Source organism: Aythya fuligula, chromosome 1, assembly GCF_009819795.1.
Source record: "Aythya fuligula isolate bAytFul2 chromosome 1, bAytFul2.pri, whole genome shotgun sequence".
Lineage (NCBI taxonomy): Eukaryota > Metazoa > Chordata > Aves > Anseriformes > Anatidae > Aythya > Aythya fuligula.
This window is the reverse complement of record NC_045559.1, coordinates 187,154,223-187,180,566: the sequence shown is the minus strand read 5'-3', so window position 1 is coordinate 187,180,566 and position 26,344 is coordinate 187,154,223. Positions and strand designations below refer to the sequence as shown.

General features: G+C 36.3%; 1 protein-coding gene and 2 non-coding genes across 6 annotated transcripts in view; 1 reads left to right on the top strand and 2 right to left on the bottom strand.

Annotated features, from left to right (window-relative positions):
- SGCG (sarcoglycan gamma) overlaps positions 1–26,344 on the top strand; it is a 132,892-nt gene that overhangs the window by 47,740 nt on the left and 58,808 nt on the right. The window contains exons 3-4 of one of the 4 annotated variants that reach the window (XM_032197789.1): positions 13,702–13,751; positions 22,552–22,746. In XM_032197789.1, the coding sequence (XP_032053680.1) occupies positions 22,552–22,746 (195 nt within the window). In that variant the 5' untranslated portion in view covers positions 13,702–13,751. Of the gene's footprint in view, positions 1–13,701; positions 13,752–22,548; positions 22,747–26,344 lie in introns of all 4 variants that reach the window. The other 3 variants (XM_032197781.1, XM_032197774.1, XM_032197766.1) reach the window with 3 other exon arrangements.
- Positions 5,823–5,904, bottom strand: TRNAS-UGA. Its single transcript has one exon. It is a non-coding gene; the product is annotated as a tRNA-Ser (tRNA).
- On the bottom strand, positions 12,944–13,017 carry TRNAN-GUU. The gene has a single exon. It is a non-coding gene; the product is annotated as a tRNA-Asn (tRNA).

Here is a 26,344-nt window from a genome sequence, read left to right as displayed (position 1 = left end):
TAGCAATGTGTGATTACATCCTAAATTTTTCAATGATTCTAATGTCTTTTGGGAAATATATATTTTATTATTATTATTATTATTGATATTATTGTTATTGTTATTATTATGTACTGGTCTTGATTACTCCTCTCATTGTCTTAATAGTTGATCCAATCTGCAATGTTTTAGATTTCAAGTTTGTTTCAGTACATGGAGGGCATCACAGTTTATCCAAATAAGATAAGTCATTGGATATTGGTAGTTAATAGAATTCTCCAGTCCCTGCTGGCCCGCTTACAGTACCTATAAATCAGTAAGAATTGACTTTATTATGGAGCTTGAATTTTACATGGAAAAACAAGGAAGAAAATGGACAGATTAAATGTTTAACGGGCAAAAAGTAACAGGGAGGATTATTTTAATATCAGCATTCCCTGGGGGCTGAAAAATCACACGAAGATATTTGGGAGACTGGTAGAAAAGGTTGTAGTTACTGTTTGCCTGACTGATAGTTTTCATTAGTTGATTGGGGTTTGGCCTGAATGGCAAACAAGAGACAGAACTTATTGAACACTCCCTAAAGCCAGCATGGATGAGGCAGATGAGGCTATATCAGATTTGGTTCTCTCCACACAGAATCATAAAATGGATGTTCATCCTCTGATCATCCTCATGGCCCTCCTCTGGGCCATCCTCATGGCTCCTCCTCTAATACTTCTCTGTCCTTCTTGTGCTGGGCACCCCAGAGCTGAACGCAGGGCTCCAGGTGGGGTCCCACAAGAGCAGAGCAGGAGAATCACCTCCCTTGCCCTGCTGTCCTCACTGCTTTTGGTGCAGCCCAGGATACAGGTGGCTTTCTGGGCTGCAAGCATACATTACAGGCTCATATTGAGCTTCTTGTCAACCAACACTCCCAAGTCCTTCTGTTCATAGCTGCTCTCAATCCATACTCCACCCAGTCACCAGGTAAGCCTTGTCACACTGAAAGGCTTGTAACACATATTCCTATTCCACAAAAAGTCAGTCATATTTGAGGGCTAGAGCTGCATGTTTACCCAGAGGGGACCCTCAGCCAAGTTTTATGTAATACGGATGAAGTTTTATGAAGGATGGATGTAGTATACAATTTTACGTAGATGGAGACAGCTTTACGTAGTATAGACAGCTACACAGACCAGGATAGGAGATGGTAGATTTTTGCTGCTCATGCTACATTTCATTCTGCATGATTTCATGAGTCATTTAACAGCTATGTTCAGTGCATGTAAGAAGATAATGCTGGTAAGCAGAAATGCAGTTCATTTAATACATTAGCATAACACAGAAGAATCTGTTAAAGGTCATACTTGATAAAACCACTGCTTGTGTTTATCTGAGTACCCCAAATCCTTTTAGAATTTTATATTTCATTGAAATTGTTAGTAAAAACTTTCTGAGTCTGTGAAAAGTACTTTTAAAACAAACAAACAAAAAAAAAAAAAAAAAAAACACATTTATTTCCGTATCTTTTATTAATTTTTCTTTTAGTTAAACAGATATTGAACTGATAGTTCTGTGATTCACAGCTGGTAATTTACTTTGTTAACTGATGTTAATTATGTTTATGGAAGATAAAGCCATATCCCCTTAGTCATATTGAAAACATTTAAAATGCTAGCTAAATTAAGAACAATAAAATTACTGTCATCCTGTATCAGAAATGCTCAAGTACCTAGTAAAATATGACTTTAACTCAGGAGAAAATTCAAAGCTCTAAGACTAGAAACTTGTCTAGAAATAAACTTTGAATTTGGGCTGCTGAGTAAGTGAAACATATAAATGGCTGCATAATAAAATAAGGAAAGTAAAGAGTGCAGAAAGTTAAATTATTTTCTCATCCTCTGCTTTATCAGCAAATTTCACTTTGTGAAATTTTCACTTTCCATTCACTTTGTGACTTTCTTCAGCATTCACTTGAAACTTTCTGTCCCTGTTTTACAGTGTCCACTGATGTTTTAGTTTTCTTTCCTGAGTGTACCCGTTATTTAGTCTTTTCTGTTTATTCTCAAGTCTACTCAATACTGAATTTACTGTACCAAGATCTAGCACCATGTACCTTCATTTTGTAACAAAATTGCACTTAGAATGTTGTGTAGACTTTCCAAGAATCTGAGGTTAGAAAGCCAAGCCTCATTTGTGGCTCTTTCTGTTTCTGGAGGAACACTTAAATGAGAAATCACCATTCAGTGAAATAAGTTGTTTTTTTGAAATAAGAGTCTAATTCAAACTGTAATGCATGTGGTAAGCAGTCTAAACATGCACATAAGTGACAAAGAACCTTTCTTAACAGCATATCAGAACCTGTTCTTCAGCATGACATGCAGTTTTCTTTGGACCTACAAGAAATAGTTTAGGTAATAGGTCTTAAGCCTCTAATACTATTTTTACAACTGTGATACAAATTTCAAAGCTCTGAAACTAGTCAGTTGCTCATTGTTCATGGTCACAATTGTAAATAAAACTGTAATGGGTGCATACATAGCAGAAAGCAATTCTTCACTATTACTTTATTCCAAGGTTTTTGTGTTTGTTTTTTTTTATCTTCTGGGTTGATTCTCTGATCTCAGACTATAAAAACTGATGGAAATGTTTAATCTGAATTTAAAAAGGCAAGTTCTAGACATGCTCTATGAATATTTTTCCCATATACGTCCGAAGAATGACTTTAGAAACTAGAGACATTCTTCCTGGAGAATGTAATGTGATTGTTCTTTGATCCTAACAGCAAATGTTTTCTATTTTCCCAAAGTAGGAACTTTAAAATTAAGAAATATGCAAAATATAAGTCTTACTTTTCAGATCACAGTATTAGATTTACTGATGTAAATCAACTTTAATGGAAAGTTAGGAATTTTAGTAATAACCATTTATTTCCATTTCAGTTAAAATATTTCCTATGAAAAAAATCTACTTTGAGATACAAATAGTGTATATGTTTTGTTGAATGAGAGATTTTCCTCTGGTTTATTTTGGAATGCATACGTACTTTACATGCACTTCTAGCTTTTGTTTATGCTTCATTTATTTTTACAGCTGAGTGAAAGATTAGCTATGTATTTTATAACTCTAACATCGTACCTGTTGGTTTTAATCCAGAAAGTAGCATATTGATCAAAAAGAAGTATTTACAGATTTTACTGTGTTCTTCATCTTCTATGTTTTTGCATTATTGCTTTGTCATAGTCACTGAAGAAACATAGTCGGTTGCTACCTAAACATGTGAAGTCAACATCACCAAAAAAGGCTTCTGCTGTACATGTCATTTGATGATTTCCTTATGTTTCTAATACACATTTAAATGAATCTTTTTTCTCCTGTGTAAATAAAAATGTGTAATAAAGCCTTAATGTCTAGGACTGCAGTGCAAAAGAGAGACATCAGTTTGTGTTCATTAACATTAAAAATTCATCAGAAAAGGGCAGACATTTAAAATATATAATGAAACATAGTATAAATAAGAAATTATTTTGCTTCCTTCATGACTGAAAAGGAAAGTGAATTTTGAAATTGTAGTTTAGTTACATGGTAAAAAGGCACAGTTAAGGCTTTCTAGATGAAAAGTCAAATAATTCTTGTTTCATATTTTTAAAATTTTGTCTGTGAGCAATCACTTAAATTAGGAAGGGAAAACACAAAGATTTCTAGCCTCTGCACCTAGTTCCATTGCTTTTTTCTTCAGCATATTTCCAACTTATGATTCAAAAAAGCTCCACAGAGTAGCATTTTATCTCCATTTAATACGCAAAATCATTTAACAAGGCTACATGTAAATGCACAACTTTTCAACTCAACCAACATAGTACTGCACTGGAGAAAGGAGTTAGTGATATTTTTATACATAAGAACCACCCAAACCTGTCAGGTTGTTTTTTGTGATAAACAAGAGTAAGAAAGTAAGAGTAAGAAAGAGAGTAAGAAATGAGAGTAAAAAGAGCAGTCAGAGAAGCAAACATGTAACATGTACACAAAAATGAATTATATGTTTTCCTGTTCATTTGTGGAAGAAACTGGAGAACTAGGACCCCAGTTTATGGAGTACTCAACAAGGGATCTCTTTCAGATTGGAAGAACTATTAAAAAGCATATATATATGCGACATATAGATAAAATACATAGTAATATTTCAAAATCAGAAGATATTCTCTTAAGACCTTTAAAAGTACTCAGGAATGAAATAGGTGAATTATTAGTGGTGATAAAATGCCATTTGTGAAGGCTGGGAGAATCCTAGATTAGTCTAGTCCAACCTTCTGCAGTACTTGATGAGGAACTTATATAAACTTCATAGCAGACTCTTAGCAGAACATCACTTGTCCTTTGATTTGTCTCCTTTGATCCTTTCCCATAAACTCTTGAATGTCTCCTTTTCTGTTTCAAAGCAAAACTGTATGTGTTTGACTCATCCCTTTGCACAGAATGCAACCTTTTTCCACCATGCCTCCCCAACCTTTCTCTCCTGAGTGCTTCTAATCCATCCATTGCAACTCTCCAGTCATGTAGGCATTCCAAGTGTATTTCTGTAAGTCCAGTGGGATCATTGCTCTGAGACTGTGCATGGACTTCTAATTGCAGTTGTTTGTTTCCCAAACCATCTTCATTCATGTATAGACATTGGAGATGTGCCCTGGTTATGCTGCTTTTATAGGGAGAGGGACACAGACTTCTCCATCATGCTGCCCCCCCATGCATTCACTTCTCATAAGGTTATAGCAACACTCCCCTGATACACTTAGTTTAAAGCCTTCAACAAGTTACCAGAAATGCTCTTTCCCCACTTGGTCATATGGATCCCATCTCTTCTAAACAGTTCTCATTCCTCTGAGATTTATGTGGTCATAAAAGCCAAAGCTCAGCTTCTGACACCAGCTGAGCAACGAGGTGTTAACTTGCGGAATGTGTCCACTGCTATATGAACCTTTCTCTTTGACTGGAAGGGCTGAAAAGAAAAAACAGCTGGCCCTTTTGCCCTTCACTTTCCCCTAGAAGTCCATAGTCAGGGTCATGCTCAGCATCACCCTTACGAATATCATTTATGACCATGCCCCAAGGGCCAGATAAGCCTCAGTGTTCCCTCTGCAACACCCTAGGTCTGATCATGCAGCAAGCAGCAAAACTCCAAAAACATGAGGTGAGGTCAGTGGATGGGTGTCTCAGTCCCCTCCTAGGGGAAGTCTCCAGTGGCTGTCATCACCTGTCACTTGCTTGTGCAGGTTGTCACCCTCCTTTTTTTTTTTTTTTAGCTTAGCTGGAGGATATTTCAAGACCAAATGACTGGGAACAAATATGGCAGTGATCAGTGCTTACCACTGATAAGTTGTAAGCATTAATCACAGAATCAGAGAATCATCTAGGTTGGAAGAGACCTCCAAGATCACCTAGTCTAACCTCTGACCTAACACTAACAAGTCCTCCACTAAACCATATCACTAAGCTCTACATCTAAACGTCTTTTAAAGAGCTCCAGGGATGGTGACTGCCCACTTCCCTGGGCAGCCCATTCCAATGCCTAACAACCCTTTCAGTAAAGAAGTTCTTCCTAATGTCCAACCTAAACCTCCCCTGGCGCAACTTTAGCCCATTCCCCCTCGTCCTGTCAACAGGCACCAGCTTCATTGCCCATCTCTGGACTAGCTCGAGCACCTCAAGCACCTCGGTGTCCTTCTTGTAGCGAGGGGCCCGAAACTGAACACAGTACTTGAGGTGCGGCCAGCTGAATGAGCTAACCTAACTGATTGCACCACAGAGACCATGCTGGAGAGCAGCACCTGCAGCCACCACTCTGAGCCCAAAATCTGCACTCACGTCACGGACAGGATTCGAACCTGTGCGGGGAAACCCCATTGGATTTCAAGTCCAACGCCTTAACCACTCGGCCACCGTGACTCAAATGGGGCTTCCTATTTTGCTGTTTCCCAATGTTCCTTCTAGATGAAACACCTGCCAACACACATTCCCAGTTTGTCTCAGAATATTATTGCTGTAATCATAAAAGATGTACTGTCTGTTTGAATATCTTGTCTGAAGTGCTTCATGATTAGAGCTAGTAAGAGCCAGTCCTTCCCGTCTCATGGCTGTTTTAACATTTAAGAATACCTGTGTGGGATAACTCAGGGGAATCATAAGTCAGGTGTTAAGTTAATATTGGTTGATAAGCAGAACATAAAGACAGAAAATCTGCTCACCAGGGACTTCATAAACTACTTTATATTCACCTTGCCATACTTGAGTTATGGTCTGACACTGGATTTTTAGGGTGTTTTTTTTTGGCCCCTCTCATTTGAGCAAAATAGCTAGTGTAGGTAAGCCTGAATAGCTTCTTCAGTGGAAGATACGCAGAGTTACATACCTACAGATTAAACCTATCTTGGTATTTTGAATAAATGAAAAAGCAATCATGGCAGTTTAAGCCAAAATGTAACCCTTTTTTTAATTGTACTTGGTTAAATGATGCCTTTTTTTTTAGGTAAGATCACCTACTCAAAAGTTTTTCAAAGGAAGAGTCTCTTAGGAATAAGTAAAATGTAAGCTAGGCAAACAGAGACCATCAGAAGTTTGCAAGCAACCAGGGAAGAGTGCTTTAAGTTACAGTTCTTGAACAGGAGTACAACGTCCCCAGAGTTCAGACTTCCAGAGGTACTTTGGGCTTGTTCCTAGTCCATTGTCATGCGAAGTCACAGTCTTGCTTAACAAACAAAAGTAATTTCTTGCAAATACATATTTTCTGTAGATGTCTGGCAACTGCTGTATGTTTCAAGACTTGCTAATGATACTACAGATCCAAGTGAGTGAAATTTTCTCTGGAGGACAGCAGAGATTTTAATAGACAAGTGAGAATACAGAAATAGTTCCATAGAGCAGCCTGGAAATGAATGGCAGACTCACATTTCCTCTTTTTTTTTTTTTTTTTTTTTATTTTTGTCTGACACTTTCTTCTAGATCTGAATATATTGCTTTGGCAAGTGCCACAAGTTGTGGTGTAAAAATGTGTTATCGAGAGTAATAATTTGAATTTCATGAAATCTCAAGTTGTTCATTGGGCTACATAGCCTGATGGAGCTACGACATGATGCAAAACAGTTCACTTCCTCTGGACACTGAGAAGGTGACGACAACCTTTTCCTATTTCAAGTGAAGAATTATTCCTTTTTATAAAATCAAGAACATTTTTCTGAGACAAATACTTAAAACTGCCTAACAGATGGCATTCTTGTTCACCACACAGGGATTTTATAATCTTGGTAATCTCCTCAAAAGAAAGTTAGTGCAATGTCCATTGAATTTAATCTGTGTAGGAAAATGATTGTTGCTTACTACTTTGGAGCATCTTACTATTCCGTTCAATATATTTAATTAAGATCATTTAGAAGTAGTTTGCTTAAGTGGACAATAAGGATAACATTCACGTGAAAGGAGCAAAATTTTTTCTATTTATTTGAGTAAGCCACATACACGCTAGCAAAGGCTAATCCTCAGATTTGAAGGCAAATGGCATTACACAGATTGCATCTGTGTAACTGATTTTCAACCCCAGCAAAACAGAGTGCTCCTCTGGGAGTCCTCATCTGTGCTATGCCCAGACCATGAAGTGACCATAGTAATGTCTGTCAGAATGCCTAGTGGCACAGGCTGAACTATTCCAGGAGGCATGCTATCAGTTGGACATTATGGATGTTCACAGTACATGCCTTAAACATGTGTAGTTTACTATTCTAGATGTGAAGTATGAAAATTCTTAGCACAGAAAATGTCTTTGGTTAGCAAATGGGTGACAACATGTACCAAAGCATGCATTTTATACCCTATGAAAATCGATCTGAATTCACATCAGTTTTTAACCCCAAAAATGATAGTTCACCATCCCTGAAATAAATGGTTCAGCTAGTCCTTTAAGCTCTTCTCGTACTTTGGTATCTCACTTTTCTCCAGACCAGATTCATGTGCAGTCACCACAGAATGATTAGTTATTCTTCTCTAGGGAATATAGAAGTGGAGCAAGGTTCTTCCTGAAATAGGTTTGGGTCTGGAAGTTGGATGTAAGACGTTTCTCTCAGCACCTCTTCTGGAGTCTGTAAGGAAGATAGAGGAAGACTTGATTTTAAGGCAGAGTGAACAAAAGCCAAACAAGGAGAGGATAGAGGATAGTAGGCAAAGATGGGTTCCTCAAAGAAACAAGAAGTGAGCTGGGTCATCCAAGAATTTAGGACCTAGAAGAAATGCTAGCAATAGATGTGACAAAAAGGGTGGAATTATTAATAAATGTAAAGATTAAGGCAACAAAAGGAGAGGAGGCATATTAAGATATAAATAATTGAAAACATGGAATACTTTTGGACAGCTATGTTGAGAGTATAAGTCAGAAAATTAGACCAAAGGAAAAGAACCAAAGAAGACATGAGAAAGAAGACTGAGACTGTAAAGGGGGAAAGGAAGATGCTAAGACTGTAAGAAAGTAGAGAAGGAGAGGGAGATTAAATAAAACCTGGGAGAAGCAGCTGATTTAAGAGGAGACTAAGTCTGTCTAAAATAAATAAGAAATTAAGTCTTAATTGCATGGGCAAGGGAAAGACAAAGAACACAAGAAATAATAGCTTTTATGGAAGAGCTGATTCAGTTTCTGGAATACACAGAAATAAGACAATCCCACCAACCAATGGTCAGAAGGGAATCTGGAATTCCTTAGCATTATCATCGTCCCACTGTAAATAAATTAGATAGGAGATGTTCTGCCACAAAATCTGGTTCTCCCGTAGTGCTGGTCCATATACGGGACTTACATCCAGTACTGCAACTATTTTTACCAAGATCTGTGTGCTAGATCTAAGGATTCTGCAGATGAATCAGTTCAATATAAATAGTTTGTCATATTATTTTTTCTTTTTTGTTCTTTTGTGATATTTGTGTGTGTGTGTGTTTTTGTTTATTTTTAACCTAGGAAGCTACATGAAAGAGAAATTGAAGACTAGAAGACTAGGGTTTTCTAAAGGTAGCAAAGTCAAGTATCGAAAGGTTAAAAAAAATCCAAATTAAGAGCTAGATCTGTATTAATAGATTCACTTGCACCTGCGGAAAAGTCAAAGGGTTGTCTGGCATCCACATTATTAAGCTCTCTTATTCTCTTAAACAGAGTAGCCACATCCATATTATCACTTATAAATTATAATAATGCAATTACAATGTTAAACATCTGCAAAGTTTATTTACAAAAGTGCTCCCTTTCCAGCCCATACAGATGTTATGATGGTTAGCTTCAAGTAGGGATAAGGAGGCTGGCAAGGAAAGAACTATTTCTGTCTCCTCTTCTCCATAGGTTTGTAATTACTTCATGTATTTTTAAACATCAGGTTTTTTTAGGGTAGTGGAGGACTTACTTGTGAGCTAATTTGTGTTCTTGGCACAGAATATCTTGTGTCTAGTTCAGAAACTGCTGGCTGTTAGACTACAAAATTCCCATCTGCTTCAGTACAAGTTTTCTGGGATTTAGTGTGATTACAGGAAAAATACTTGAACTGTTTCTTCTGTTTTTAAAGGCTTGAAGAGCTGATTTGTGTAACAAATTGCATTAATTTCGTAAATATTTTCAGTATTAAGCATTGTAGAACCACAAAAGCAATAAGCTCAGAGAACAGAGATCAAAAGATAACAGTTTGAACTCCAGTATTGGAAATATAATCAATGTATGGAAAAGCAGATTAACAAAAGAAGGGACAATAATTTTTTATATAGTACTTTAATAATTTACAAGACATTACAATGATTCAAGTTTATTTTAATAAGTATCTTCTCATTAGAAACGTGTTCTAGTACTTAGTTCATGAAGGTTTATTTCTCCTTTTTTACCTTTATTTCCATGAATGTTAATTGGTTAAAAACATTTTTGTTGAATTTTAATCCCTGTGATAATTACACTGTATTAATGTAATATTCCTGTAATATTAACGACAGGACAGGTGGAATGGTTTTAAAGTAAAAGATTAGATTAGGTTAGATTAGAGGTTAGGAGGAAATTCTTCCCTCAGAGGGTGGTGAGGCCCTGGCACAGGCTGCCCAGAGAAGCTGTGAATGCCCCATCCCTGGAGGTGCTCAAGGCCAGGCTGGATGGGGCTTTGGGCAACCTGGTCTGGTGGGAGGTGTCCCTGCCCATGGCAGGGGGTTGGAACTAGATGATCTTTGAGGTCCCTTCCAACCCAAGCCATTCTATGATTCTATAATTACAACTTCAGAATATTTTCAAATATATTGTTAAGTGCTGATATCAATCAACTTCTCATATTAAGTTGTGTTGCCAGCTGTTCCTATTGCTGTTGACTGTCTGACTTTGGGTGTTCCTAGATTTTGGTATGACTATATACCTACTTTTAATTTTCATGTTTTACTTCTGATTTCAACTGATTGTCATGCTGCCTAATATAGTTATTTTTAAAATTATTTAAATTGGATGCCTAGGATACATCTCATATCATAAGAACATAAATTATATGTTGTAGATGGTAAATATCACAACCTTGTCTGGTAACTAAAACAGTTCTTTGGTTTTACATATATGGAGTTATACTTTATATATAATAAGGTATATAATATATAATTCTATTATTTTTTATTTTATTCAGAGTTATGCCCATTAAGGTGCTTTCAGAGTACCCTAAGAATTCAATGCTAGACTTTTTCAATGAGTTGCCATAATAAAGACTGAACAAAAAGGCCTTGTCTAAATTCTGTGTAGTGTGCATGTCTATTCTGAATAAGAAAATCATTCAGCTGTTACTGAATAAAAGCAATAAAATCCCAGTGAACAAAAACTACCTCAGAGAGATTATAGTAAAAGTTCAGTAATTTTGCCAGCCATCTCCTGTCTGTTTCTCTTCTTGCAGTGTCTGCTAATGCCTGGATCACATTGTAAAGATGTGTTACTTGCAAAGCATAAAAGCCAAGGGAAACCTTCCACTTTGACCTGAAGTAAAGCCTTCTCATACCTGGAAAGATCAAATAATCAGAATAAGAGAGCTGCAGTATTCAGTTCTCAGTGTGATTTATAATCCTGTAAAGACTATCATTTGATAATTAGGGATGGAAACATTATAAGATCCTCAAGTCATCCTTGTGGTTTTAATTTTGTTATGTCTTTAGTGAGAAAGCCCTTTACAGAGTAGACAAAATGTACACTGTTCTTATTTTCCATACAGACAGGATTTTTATTAACTTTAAAGAAAAGAATCATAAGATGGCTTGGGCTGGAATCATAGAATGGCATCCTGCTTTTAGTTGAGAACTGTTCCACCTTGTCCTATTAATATCTGCCTGTGTAAAAAGTTTTTTTGTTGTTCTCCATCTTTTTTATAGGCCCCTTTAAGTACTAAAAGGCCACAATGATGTCTCCTTAGAGCCCTCTCTTCTCCAGTGATGAACAATCCCCACTCCCTCAGCCTGTTTTCACTGGAGAGGTGCTCCAGCCCCTCGATCATCTTTGTGGCTCTCTTCTGGACCCACTCTATTAAGTCCACATCCTTCTTGTATTGGAGCCTCAGACCTGGACACAGCACTCCAAGTGGGGCGTTATTCATGTAATTACAAACTTATTCCAGAATGGATTAATATTGTATCTTCTGTTACTGGATCTTTATGATTATATGTAAAAATTAAAATACAACTTGCTTTTTAACACTGACTTTTCAAACAGAAAGAACTTGCATATTATTAGTATAGTCATAAAAGTTCAAAAAATATATTTTAAATGGCTTTCTCTAATGCTGGGTTTAATTCAGAATCACAGAGTGGTTTGGGTTGGAAGGGACCTTAAAGAACACCCAGTTCCAATCCCCTGCAGGGACACCTCCCAGCAGACCAGGTTGCCCAAAGCCTCATCCAGCCTGGCCTTGAACACCTCCAGAGATGGGGCTTTGGGCAACCTGGTCTGGTGGGAGGTGTCACTGCCCATGGCAGGGGCATTAGGATTAGATGGTCTTTAAGGTCCATTTCAACCCAAATCATACCGTGATGTTATGATACTAAAAACTTCCCAGGCACAGAGGTGAGTCTCACTGGTCTGTAGTTCCCTGCATCCTCCTTGCTACCCTTTTTAACACTGGAGTGATGTTTCCCTTTTTCCAGTAACCATGGACTTCACCTGACTGCCAGGGCTTTTCAAACATGATGGAGAGAAGCTTGGCACCATCAGCCAGTTCCCTCGGGACCCTGTGATGCACAGAATCAGGCCCCATAGACTTGTACCTGTTCAGTTCCATCAGCTGGTCTCGAACCTGCTCTTTGCTTACAGTGCAAGAGACTTTGCTCCCCCAGCCCCTGCCCAGAGGTTCAGCTGTGGGAAGCCTGACTGGCAGTGAAGAGTGAAGCAAAGCAGTTGTTGAGTACCTTAGCCTTCTCCATGTCTGTCATTACCAGTTCCCCCTTCTTGTTTGTCAGACAGAAACACTTCTCTTGGCCTTTCTTTTTTAAGCAAGGTACCTCTAGAATCACTTTGTTTGCATCCCTTGCCAAGCTCAGTTCCATTTGTGCCTTGGCTCTCCTGCCCCCATCCCTGCATGTGTAGACAGCATCCCTGTGCTCTTCCCAGCCCCCATGTCCCTGGTTCCTCTGCCTGAGACAGCTTTTTCTCTTACACTGTAGTTTCTCTCTTACACTGCAGTTTGCCCAGCATGTCCTTACAAAGCCATTCCATTTTCCTGCCTTCCCTGCATGATTTCTTGACACGGAGATGGAGAGCTGTTGTGCTCTAAGAAAAGCATCCTTCAAGAGTTACCAGCTCCTCTGTCCCTGAGAACTGTTTCCCAGGGGGATCTCATCCACTAATAGAATATTTGAAGAGCTAGAGTTTGGCTCTTCTAAAAGTGAGGGTCGTGACTTTGCTGTTTGCCAGGCCTGTATTCCCATATTCCTTCATATGATGACAACCAGAAAGCTTGCTGCCCGTCCCTGGGTGGGCTCGAACCACCAACCTTTCGGTTAACAGCCGAACGCGCTAACCCATTGCGCCACAGAGACACAGAAATTTGGAGCCTTTTATTTTTAATTTAATTCCACGTAGTTGTTCTTATTATTTGGTGTTATAACAGTATCATTTGTTTCTTGTTATGTAATCAAAAGGAGGTCTGTATCTAATATGTGTGTACCATGTTTGTTTAGATGGGAAACAGACATTCAGCTTAGCCAAGGTAGCATCAGTACTGACTACATTGCAACCAAAAACTACAAAGATCTTAACTAACTGAAACCTTCCAGGACTCTATGGCACACAGTCATTATGGTTCACCCATTTGGATGTAGCTATGCAGACCAGAATTCACCTTGCTAATCACAAATTACAGCCAGCCCTACCTAGGCTCTGTTCATGGAAAATGGAGAGGCCAGGACATGGTTCATCACCTCCCCAAGGATGTGTTTAAGATAGATATGGTAAAACCTCCCATGTCTCTATAAAAGGAGGCTAGGTGACTGGTGTTGAGTCTTTAATGTGTTTTTTATCATTCAGGAAGACATTTGATGTTTTAATTACAGAAGATAGGATTATAACTGCTTCCAAGAAAGATTTTTTTTAAATAGTAACATTTTCTGCATTTATATTTCATTCTTATTTCCTCTCATTCATATTTCCCTTTATTCATGAGAAAAAGGAATGAAAAAGGGAGGGTTGATCTTCCTCTTGTGATTCATTCTGTTATTTCGCAGGCACTGCTGAGGTGCAGACTCAGGAAGTACTATCAGCTAAAATTATAAATGTAAGTGAATTGTTGTGTTTTACTTTTGGGCCTCAGTTTGTGGTATGTCTCCACTATGAAGGAAATATCTCCACTATGCTTTACGCTTCCCTTCCCAGCATGAGCAGCGGGAGTTGCCTTTTCCTCTTATCCTGTACGCTGTGCAACACTCTGCTCTCATTGTACTTCCTTATTTTTTCAGCAGAATTCTTAGTTATTAATTAGTCTTTTCATTCCTTTCTTCTTGATTTGTTCACCATTTGAGTAGCAGATATAGAAAAGAGATTTGGAAAGGGATGGCAGTGCACCAAGTGAGGGGGTGAAAGATGAATGAAAGTTACGGCATTGAAATCGACAGTCTTTATGTGCTTGCCACAATTAGCATTTGGATGACTTCTGAACCTATTTGTATATGATTGCCCTAGGCTGGAAGATCTGAAAGCAATTTCAAGTTTGGGAGTTCACTGAAATTCACCTTCAGTTAAACTATTGCTGTATTCTGAGCTAAATAACTTTTTAGGATCTAGGCTTGACTATTATCCTGAATTTGTCTCCCATTGTCTCAGTGGACTATATTAATTACCTTGGTTTTCTCACATATTGGGCAAATACTTTAGGACAAGAATTCTTAATTTCTGTTTTCTAAAATTTGCCCCACTGATGACATCTAGCTTGATGTTCTTTTGAATGGTTGTCCAATAAATAATATTTCCCTAAAATATTACTAAAAGTATTCATGGAGTACCAAACAGGTTGCAAAATTCCTGGAAGCTGCACAGGTGGCAGATTCCTGCTGAGGAGACAGTGCCAGTGTATAAGCATGTTCTGTTGTTGGGAACAACACTACTGATACTGGAGTATCACCACAATGATTCTGCATGCTTAGCTGTTACTTCGAGCTGGAGTGTCTTAATCTTCTTCCATGTCAATTTGAAAGACAGTAGAAGCATCTTAAATTAAAATAGTACTCTATTAGGAGTGGAGGAAGAAAGAGGAGGGTGTGGGGGAAGTTCTGCATATGGTGTTTTAGCTGACCTGTTCATTTTTTTAACTTCTTAATGTCCTAGACAGGTTGCAAGTAGAGTCAGCATTCACAGAAACAAGTTCCTTCGCTACAAAACAAAGGCAATTCTGGCCTACCATCAATTATGTTAGTGAAACCAAGCAGCATCTTGGGATAGACAACAAACTTCATGATTACAGTCCTGAAGTGGAGGGAGGGTTAGGAGAGTGAAATCATGTTAAAGAAGATTTAAGTTGGTATATTAAACTGGAAATCAGCATCTTACCATTTATATATATGTTAGTAACATTAAAGTAGAATGAAACTTTCAGCAGATCTAGGAAACGCAGTATATTTTTGTGCTAGAGGCAGAACATCTCATTAAGCATAGAATCTTAGGTAAGTGAATCGGAATAAAATATTTCTCTATGACTGCAACAGAACCACATTTTAAACTCTGTTCCATATAGATGGTTAATGTATCTTTTCTCCTTCCTTTCTTACCAAATCCAACTACTACGGCCAGCTGTCAGATCTGTTGGAGACATATATCTAGAATTTTCACAAAGATGTAAAAGAGTAGCACATTTCTTCACTCTGAATGCAGCTATAGCACCAGTAATTCCTTTACTTTATGCAAGTCTGTATCAAAAGTAGTTGCACCTGCTGTTCAGCAAGTAACTTGGATGCAAGTTACATACCTTTGGTGATAATTTATACCTAGTATCAATATTTAGGAAACCTGTAGTAGCTCAGAAACAATATGAGAAAAAAACTACTTTGTCTTTTACTTCTATGTGTAAATGTCATAGTTAGGTCCAATATACAGTTTTCAATCCCATCAATGACTGTTTTCAGGAGCAGTTTCTCAAGAAGCAGAGTCATTTCCTGACTTAATTCTGATCCGTGGACATGATTTTTTTCTTGTTAAGGAGTGTATTTTAACACCGGCCACACTGATCTTGGAGCAAATAACTTTGATGGAGCAGCCACAGCCAAAGAATCTTAGTCATTGTTCCTAACTTTAAAAAGGGATGCTACATAAAGCAACTTGTTAAAAGGAAAGAAAATTTTACATTTTCTTTCCCAGGAAGTTCTGCACTGATATGCAAAGAACTTCTTAATGGTGAGGGTGACGGAGCACTGGAACAGGCTGCCCAGGGTGGTTGTGGAGTCTCCTTCTCTGGAGATATTCAAGGCCTGTCTGGACACCTACCTGGGCAGCCTGCTCTAGGGAACCTGCTTTGGCAGGGGGGTTGGACCCGATGATCTCTTGAGGTCCCTTCCAATCCCTACAATTCTGGGATTCAGTGATTCTGTGAAAACTCCAGCAGGTTAAATGTAAAAGCACAGTAAAGGAGTCCTGTTTGGACTTGGTCCTGTTTTTATTCTAGAACCTGGAAAAAAAAAATTAAAAAAATCTAGTTTTCAGTTGCATCTCTCTAGTAGTTTTGCTTGCTTAGTCTTTTAATTCTGAAGGAAGAGTCATGAATACTGTAAATGAGATTGAAAAGTACAGACATTAGACAAATAATAATTTCTAATATAGCACTTCAGCCTATGCTGTGACTACCTTTCAGCTATTACAGTAGTACTTAAAATGTGCAAAGCTGTTAATTGTGACCGTCTCATGGTTATTATGTAAATTTGCACTGTGGGGTATGCAAATAGTTAATGAGGCCATATGAATTTCTCTGCTGGTTTCAACAAATTACACTGCAGGGATTCATCTCTTTTTAGCTGATGTTACTAGTTTACAATTCAATCTGTAATATACTATATAATATGCAAATCTAAGCAAAGCAGAGTTGGACAAGATTGAATATATGATATTGGAATGATGGAGAGTTGAATTAGAAAATTTTCATCTAGTCATGAGAGTTTCAGTTTTCCCTGCCTTTCTGAATTTAACTTGAAAGTTTTCCATATGGATTCCACGAGTTCTTGATCCTTCCTATATTTTCTTTGAACAACAGGTTTGCGTCAACTGTTTTTCCTCTGGTAGAAAAATACTACAGCAGCATCTATTTCCTATTGCTTAGTCAGTGGACTGCTTCTGTCTCCAGCAAAGACAAAAGTGTGCCTTTTATTGCCTGCCTGAATGCCACCAAATTGTGAAGTCAGAGTCTTAATGTACTTCTGATGTTCATACTATATAATAACACCCTTCTAGCTTGATGCATTATATGAAAACATTAATGAAGATAATGTTCCATGAAGACACTATATGCAGACTGTATAAGTAGTTCTCACCTGTCTGAGTTGACAGGTGGTTTTATTTCAGCTTACTGTTCATTTATAATGACAAAAAAAAAATCAGGGAAGGTTAAAATGATTCAAATGGTGTTTCTACTGATCTGTTTTAGTTTAGCACTCTATCACCTCTTTCATCCCCACACGTACTCTGAATTTTCTTGCATGTGAATGAATATGCTTCAGGTAAAAACTGAAGAGTAGAAGTACTGACGACTGAAGTTCCTTTTCAAAAGAATCTATATAACATGAGCATCAGTGGTGCAAATTTCTTCATGACACTTCACCATTTCTTCTTAACTCTGACTTAAAAGAGTATCTCAAATGCTTTTTATCTCTTTGCTGAAAGCCCCAGTACAGTTAGAAACAGTCTAAAGATAGAAAATGCTAATAATTGTATAATTATTAATGGAATTACAGTTGTTTATATTATTAACCAATTAAAATTTGCTTTCTAATTGTTTATTTTTATTAGTTGCTTCATGACAGTATGATAAAGTACTATAGTAATACAGATTTGAACTAAATATTAAGGAGAACTTTGTTCAAGAAAACAGCAGCCATTTGTGAATAAAAACAGTGAAAACGCATTTATATATATTTTTTTAGTTGAAATAAAAACCCCTGTGATTTCTTATTTTAATTGAAACAGTATTTTAGCTTCAATATTCATTACACAGAATTCCTGAAAATAATAGGATTAACAAGTTTCTACTCATGCTTGCTTTCCCAAGCAGGCTTACAGATAAGTTTGTAAATTCCTTCTTCAAAAGACAGCTGTCGTAACTGAATATTCCAGATCTGTCAGAATATCCTTTTGAACTTGAGGTCCAAACTAACCTGAAACCAATGGCAGCATTAGTGATGGACAGGCTTTCAGATTCTAGGGATTAATGTAAAAAAATCCCAGACCACAGAATCACATAAACACAGAGGTCCATTTGCAAATCTTCCTTGAAAAATGTGTGGAATAGGTCCAAGGAAATGTTCTTTCATGGCTACACATCTTCAGAGGGCACCTTTAGTAGCACAGTGTAAAGAATATATAGATGTTTCATCTGCAGCTCATACACATATTCCCACAGGCATGAATGTTGTGCATTACATGCAGCACTTTTAAGTAACCTCTGAAAACATGAGAAAATCTCACAGGGTCAGAATATCAGCAATGTCCAGGTTAGCAACATTTTATATCTATCATTTAAAATCTATGACAAATCTTTTGTCAGTTAATTACCATTCATTATCTGTTTTAAATCAGCAAATGGATAAGAAATAATCACATAAAAATGGGTTCCAGTAAAACAGGTGTAAGTATTGGAAAATACTTCCAAATAGTAACATATCACTGTAGAGCTAGATCCCATGAATTATTTCTGCATATACAAAAATCTGCAAGGAGTATGCAAATATTTGACTGTAATCCTATTTAACTTCTGTTCAGGTGGGCCCAAGTGTAGGAACACCGAAAAATTCCACTTCCCATTAAACAGAAGACTGTCATTATTATGCTAATGTCATCTGACATGATCCAAATAATTCATACTTTCATCACCCATTTGAATTATGTCAGAATTTTCATTTTGAAACTGAATTACCATTTTATCAGCGATATAGGTTGCCAAGACCACTTTACTCTGTAGTTCATCACAATGTGCTGCTTCCTTGTAGAAGAGTATAAAAGATAGTAGTTAACAAAGTCATTGCTCATTTTTTTAAACTGCCTGGTTCTCCAACTGACTTGTGTACACTCAAGTGTCTAAGTCACCATTTCTTTCTAGGTGTCTGTTTAGTGTACTCCTGCACAACTGGTGTTCAGTTTCATGGTTATTCCATTTAAAAATCACATTCTTCATCATAGTACTAAATACCTATTGTTTACCTTCTAAGAGTCTTGACTTTTGTTGGACTTCACCAACCAACTATAAGATATCCTTGTCTAAGGCTTTTCCTTTCAGCCCAGACTTGTAAAACAGCACTGAGCTATAAAAAAAATTCTCTCTGGTTTCTCCATGCAGGTCTAAGAGTATTCTCCTACGTAATTTCAGCTCTGGAATGTATAAATTGGTAATATCATCAGTCATCACAAAAACCCAAATCTGTTTATCCTTAAAAAAAAAAAAAAAAAAAAAAAAAAAAAAAAAGTCCAATGATATTAATTCCTAAAGGGTTTCAGTTTCAATTGCTTGGTACTAATTCTTTTAGAAATCATGAAATATTATATTAACTAGGAAAGTTGTATATTTTTCAAAGCAGGCAGTTGTCTAGGCCTGCATTAACCATTTGCTGGGACCAAAGCAATTTTCAGAAGTAGTAATGCTCAGGAACAACAGAACTGTTTTCTGTCAGGAAAAAATAATTTGTGGAGGGAACAGAGCTGCACTGGGAGATGTCCCCTGTAGAATTTCTGAAGGGCTGAAAGCAATCACAAAACTCATAGTTTTTTTGGTGAAATGCATAATGGATTTTAACCTTGCCTCATTAAACAGCAGTACATAATACATTATGTATAACACCCCACACACTCACACAATAAACATTTTACAACAGAGTAAAAACAGAACAGCAGAAAACAGGAATCGAAGGAATCCTATCTTCTTGTTAAATTACATGCTTCTGGAAATCATTCCAGTTGGAATTAATCTGACCAAATACTTATGTCTAAAGCATGTAGGTGTGTACATATAAATGAATAAGTCATTCCAGGCTCTTTATTTCTCTTTTTATGGAGAGAAGTTAACCATGTTTAAGGTGCAGTTCATTGGAGGTGTGAAATACACATCTAAAGTTAGATAAATAATTCCCAGCAGGGGTGAATCTATCTCCATTGATCATAAAAGGAGTACAAGTTGACTGGCTCAGATATTGAAAGCTAAATTACTGATCTCTAACATGGTGAGAGGAATCTCAACCTCAGAGATCACTGTGGTGAGACTGGTGTAAGAATGTGAAGAGCCAAGAATTAATTTATTCTTTATCAAATTGTGTTTTTACTGAGAAATTTATCTTGAGGATGTAATGGACAGCAACACTAGAAACAGGAAAAGCACAGATGTCATACCTAGAGATTTGTTGTTGAAAGCTCAGCTAACTTCAAGGGGTTTTGCAATTTCTAAAGAATGGCACATTTTCTCACAGCCCCATTGAAATAACCCTCTAAGTATTCTTAGAAGCAGATTTTATCTTTTTTCTCCTCAAAAAATAAGCCGTCTGTCTTGTGAAGGGGGCTTACATTACTACAGAAATTTCTGTAGCTGTTATCTGTCTTGTTTCTTGTTATACCGGCATTTACCACATATGTATGCTAAAGGAAGCAAAAGCGACTCAGAGGATCCCCTGTGTTAGGATATTTATATTATATATAGAGATATGTCCTATTATATATAGGGATATATCCTGTGTTAGGATATTTACATTATATATATGTATATATGTTAGGATATTATAATAGGACTTTTGCAGGGTACTATAATCTGAGCAAAAACTGTGCCACTTATTTCTCCAAATACATGTCACCAGATTACAGTTAAACGCATCCTGTCCTCTAAGTTACAGTTTTCAGGAGAGAACTGCATGAAAGTAAGGATAAAGGTTTTTCTAAGTATTTTATGCAGTCTGTCATATGTATAAATGTCCCAATTTGTTTTACTTGGCAGAGCATGGTAAAGTAAGCTTAACATAGAAGGCTACCTCAGTGTTAATGATTGGTTTGTTATACAATGATTAGTGGGACAACAGTAAAAAAAAAAAAAAAAAAAAAAAGGAACTCATATATGAACAGGATCCTATTATCCTATTATCAGGACTGGGTACTTGAATAATACATGGAATAATATAATCTGGTATCTTTAAGCAAATGTAGTTCACTTGGTAAATATTAAGTACCATCCTGTAAGTCTACAGTGTTTTGCAGTAATGTTAAACAAAGTTATTTCAGAATCTGTGATTCTCCACTGATCATTATACTACTTTCAGTATTTTCTGCAAAGTAAGCATTTTTCTGCACAGTATCATAAGCAACTGTGACTGATAGCAGCAACAAATTAATGAGAATATTATATTATAAAGGCAGTAACACAGTTACATTATGAAGTGCTGATGATAAGTCTCATTTTTAATATGGATAAACAACAAATTATAATTTTGAAATATTTTTGAAGGAAATGCAGAAAAAAGATGAACAAAGCACATGTACAGAGATTGCATAAACTTATGTTTAATTGTAAACTCACGTTGTGTTATCTGGCTTATAGCTTGATAGGAAGCTATATAAACAAAAGATAATGTATTTCTAACTATGAGGGTCAGTATTGAGAGCCACAAGCTTGTTACAGACACTGTATGCCTCTGCAGGAGACTAGAACGGAGCTTCTTTAATGACAAAGTAATTCAGCAGCTGCGCAAGGATGCAATTTAATCACATTTTGAAAAGTGTGTGTGCAGAGCACAGTGATCTAATTCCCAGGAATAAGTTCAGAATTGAGAATAGACCTGGTGTGGAACTTGTCTGAAGGCACTCGCATCTGGAAACATTACATTGTAGTAAAGTTGACCCATTTTTGGATGTAAGATGCCTGTGAATATTCCTGGCTCACAGGAAATACCTGAACTTACAGTCCCTATTTTCATTTTGACATCCATGGTTGTTTGTTTGCTTTTTCGTTTTATAGCAGTGGAAATGGGACAGATGTTACCCACTGCTGTTCTTGATACGCAGCTTCAGCTGCTGAGGTTTTATTCTCATGTCTGAAATGTAAACTTTAATGAATGTTTTGAATTGTTGGTGATCTCTGTGCTGTAAAGGTGGAAATTAGTGGATATCTTTATGGTTTAAGGAAGCATTGTCTGGTAAGATTTCTTTAAATTCAAAAACTGCTTCTTTAAGACCTGTAATTTAAAGTTGTATAAACTAAATAAAAGTATATAATGTTTTCACTGTTAATATGTCTGTGTGAACATCTAATAAATTAAGAAATCATTATTTCCTTTACATTATTAAGAACTATTTTTTTTATTTACATATAGATTCTGAAGCTTAATATATTTTGTCATTCCAGTGTTACACAGTTAAGTTTTGCAACACAAAGAAAACACATTTTTTTACTGAATTGAGGAAAGAATATGTAGAAGTGTTTTAAACCTGTACTTGCAAAGCACTTCTAACACATCTAACAGTATTTTTACAGTCCAATAATTTTGTTCTGTGAGCTGCAGATATAATCCTATTAAATATTTTGTGAAGGGAGATTCAGAATATTATGAAAAATTGGAGAATACTGTTACCATCCTATATAGAATAACTTTGAGCCTCCTAAAAATAGTTATTAATACATTTCACATATTGAACATATATTACATTGTGCCAAAAAGTAAGATGTAACTGTAATTTTAATGAGAGCAGATGAAAATACTTTCCAACTAAAACTTTGTAACAATGTCTGGTTTCTAGTAAGTTACTATTATAACTATGTCTTCATATTTTCCTTGTTTTTTATATACATATTTATATACATAATTTAACTCAAGTAACTAAGCAGTCTCTTTTTTTTTTTTCTTACACAGCAGATGGTACGTGAACAATACACTACAACAACACCAGGCACTAGCCTAGAGAGGCCAAAGAATGAGTACGTCTACAAAATTGGAATTTATGGCTGGAGAAAGCGTTGCCTCTACCTGTTTGTTCTTCTGCTGCTAATCATCCTAGTTGTGAATTTTTCTTTGACAATTTGGATTCTTAAAGTGATGTGGTTTTCTCCAGTAAGTGTCCTTTTTAATTTTCCATTCTTTACATATTCTCTTTTCCTGCCTCACCATTTCCTTTATTTCATATGTACCTCAGCTTTTCTGTTTCTTATTAATTGTAATTTTTACTTGGGTTGACATATGTGTGGTTTATCTTTGAACATATCTATTGATCTGTAATTTCTTTATTAGCATTAATTTTCAAAATATTGAGGTTGTTGATACCTTTTATTGAAGTGGGTTCTAACTACTGTGAAGAGAATGTATTTTATTGTTCTATCATAGTCTGTTTAGTTTATATTTTATAAACATGTGCTGTCATTTTCTCTTATACACTAGAATTGACTAGTGTTAAAAGATTGCTCTCAGGTGCTGTTTTTTTCTTGTTTTAATTCTCTTGTTTATCAGCATCTAAAATTTAACAATTTATTTGACCAATTAATTAAAGCTCAGAGGTAATTATTATTACTTCATGCCTGAGGCTAAACAGATGTATTATTCAGGAAAAAAATGTAATAACTTTCCACTGCCATATGTGTTTTAATATTTATAATGCAATTTTGTGTGTAGTAGATTAGGGGGTAACTTACAGAAGTCTGCAAGATATAGCTTTAGTCAGAATGCAATAAAATGCATCAGTGAATATCAAAGAGCTAATTTGTCCCTAATAAGCAGTTGTGATATAGAGATGATATGAGTAAACTAGTTACAAGAAAAACAATAATAGTTAATTCCTACAGCTCTGCCCTGCTATTGAAGAAAATTGCCATTATCTATCATTGTTACACCTCTGTCACTAAATGGAGGGTATTAGAACTTCACAGAAACATTTCTACACTTTGCGTTCTCTTACTATAAAGAAAATAGGTTAATTTTAAGTGCTACTTGCTAATATGTACTGCTGCTTGAATTTCCATCAAGTTTCTTCCCCCACATAATTTCTTTTCAGCAGTGTTACTGCCGTAGAAATTACAGTGTGGAACATCTTAGATCATGTATAATTTTTCTGTTATGCAGTTCACATGAAAGATGAGCACTTAGTGTCTGCATATCATGAATCACAGGAAATATGAATAATTGTTAAAATAGTTTTCTGTGTGGCTGATATTTTTAAGCAGTTTTTAAATTTGTTTTCCATTGGCTTGGTTTCTCTGTATGAAATTGGGTGTTTCTTCTCTAACATCAGTCAGGACTAACAGAATAGTCTCAGAAACTCCACTTCAGGAACCACTGTCTCCTACTAGGTGTCTGTGAAGAAGGCACTAAACGGGTCAAACTGCTGAAGCACAACATCCTTATGCCATGGCAACAAGAGTGGTTTAATAACAGCTCAAGTAGGGCAGGCTTATACTCTTCTGATGGATGGACTGTGCATGCCATGGCTATAAGGATTTTCTTAATTCTCTGTTAAAAAATCTGTATTCCTGACATACTCTGACAGTGAAATAGTGACTTAACTGCAACGCTGTCCTCTGTAGGGGTTAATTCTAGGGAACTACCAAACTCAGTTCTAGAACGAGAGTAATAGTTGGGCAAAGTAGAGGTGTATGTCACAATTCTTGGCAAAAGTATGTGCAACACCATTAAGAAATGGAAAAATGTTTTAGTATCTTGTCAAGATAAGAAGCAACTCAGATGATACCAGAAATAACATCCAGAGACGTGCTGCTAGCCTCTCAGAAAAGTCCAAGAAAGTGTATAGGGTATAGTAAGAGTATAACAGGAGTATACTGCTTGTTCAAGTCTGGAAGTATAATCGAAGGATCACAGTCCTTTCCTGTGTCTAAGGAAATACTGTTTGTAAAGAGTGAAGGTAACAGTCATAGAAGTCACCAATACTATGACCAAATGATTTTCCTGATGAAAATAAGCTTTTATGCCTCCAATTTTCGGTTAACCGTTAGAAAAAAGAGTGGTAGCAGTATATTTTAAGAAACTGTTTTTTATCGTTCTTGAGTTCTACCCACAAATGGTATTTGCTATCTAAGAAATCAGTTGATTATTATATACCCAATACTTACCCAACTAAACATTCTCATTATTGGGAAGAGGTTAAAAGTAATTGTGAAATATCCTATGCAGTCATCAGTTATTTGGCAAATATTAGTCTGTTAGCTGTGATGATACTTTTTATATTTATTATGTATTCCAGGTATACTATGTAGACATTATACTACTTATTATGCTTAATTATAATAATAGATACTTTGTTTTTAACATATACTTAAAGAAGTATTCCGTCCTAGTTTTAAAAAATACATTTAAATGTCATCTCTGTTAAAAATATCAGATTAATAACAAACAAAATTTTAACAACTGTTTCTCTGTAAAATAATATCAGGAACAATCTGTATTATTCTTTCTAAGGTTGATAAACATATTTAGAAGAAAAAAAAAAAAAAACACACACATGAGGAGTATTTAAAAAGGTATTTTACTAATATACTTTAGAATATACAAGCATCATATGATCATACGTTATATCCATTAATAGGTATAGATACAGATAAAAATAATAATGGAACTCTGAACAGAGTTTGCATTGGCTTTGGCAATGTAGAGTTCTATGGCAAAACAGAGTTCTATGGCTTTGGCATAGAATTAATTCATGGATACACCTTCTGTCTCAACGCCCCCCCAGAAAACGGACAGTATGATAAATACTAGCAAACAAGCTAACCTGATAAAGGAGAACACGAACCAGACATAGACATGCTGCAAGATGAATAGATTTTAATCTTCTTGTAGAAATTCAGAAGGATGATGAAAGACAGAGACTTTTCTGAACTCCATTGTTTGAGAGGCCTTCAGAATTTAATAAGCATCACTACACTGAACAGAATTTCATTCAATTTCATAAAAACTAGGCTAAAAGGGAACAACCTGAACATAGAATGTATTCCTTTTCTCATAGTGCTCCAATTCCATAGTATATGAGTATCTCCAGGTTGTGCAGATTGATTTATGAGTGTCAGATATGGCTCACTCTTTTTTTCATTTTCTCTCCCAGAGTTTGGGGGAACAGGGTCTCAAGTTATTTAGGGAGATGAGGGAAGTAAGCTATGAATTCTTTATATTCATCTGTTTTAGAGAAGACAGGATTAAGTATTTATGCCTTCAGCTTGGTGAATAAGGTGAAATAGAACAATTTAAAAACTGGAACTGCATGAAAATTAGAAAGTTGGAAAAAATTGCAGGTGGTTGCTGTTTTGTTGGTGGTGTTGGTGGTGTTTTCCCGTGGACATAACATATCAAAATTGCTCATGAAATGGAAATTCCAGATTTCATTTTTTTATGTATTGAGGCTTTCTGAGAACTAAAGGGGACTGATAGTCCTAAGAGTTTAAAAACTAAGAATCCTAAGGAATTTGGGGCTGCAACAGGACCAGGATGTCAGAAGACGTGAGTGATTCTGAGGGGTCTGATAGTTCTGAAAAGGGGGACTTTAACATCCCTGACAGCTGCTGAAAGGACAAATATGGCAGGATAGAAGCAGTCAAGATTTCTTGATGGTGTCTGGAATAACTGATGATTATGAATACTGGATGGGCCAACTAGAGGCAACACACAGTAGGATCTGCTACTCATGAACAAAGTAGATCTAGGGAAGTGT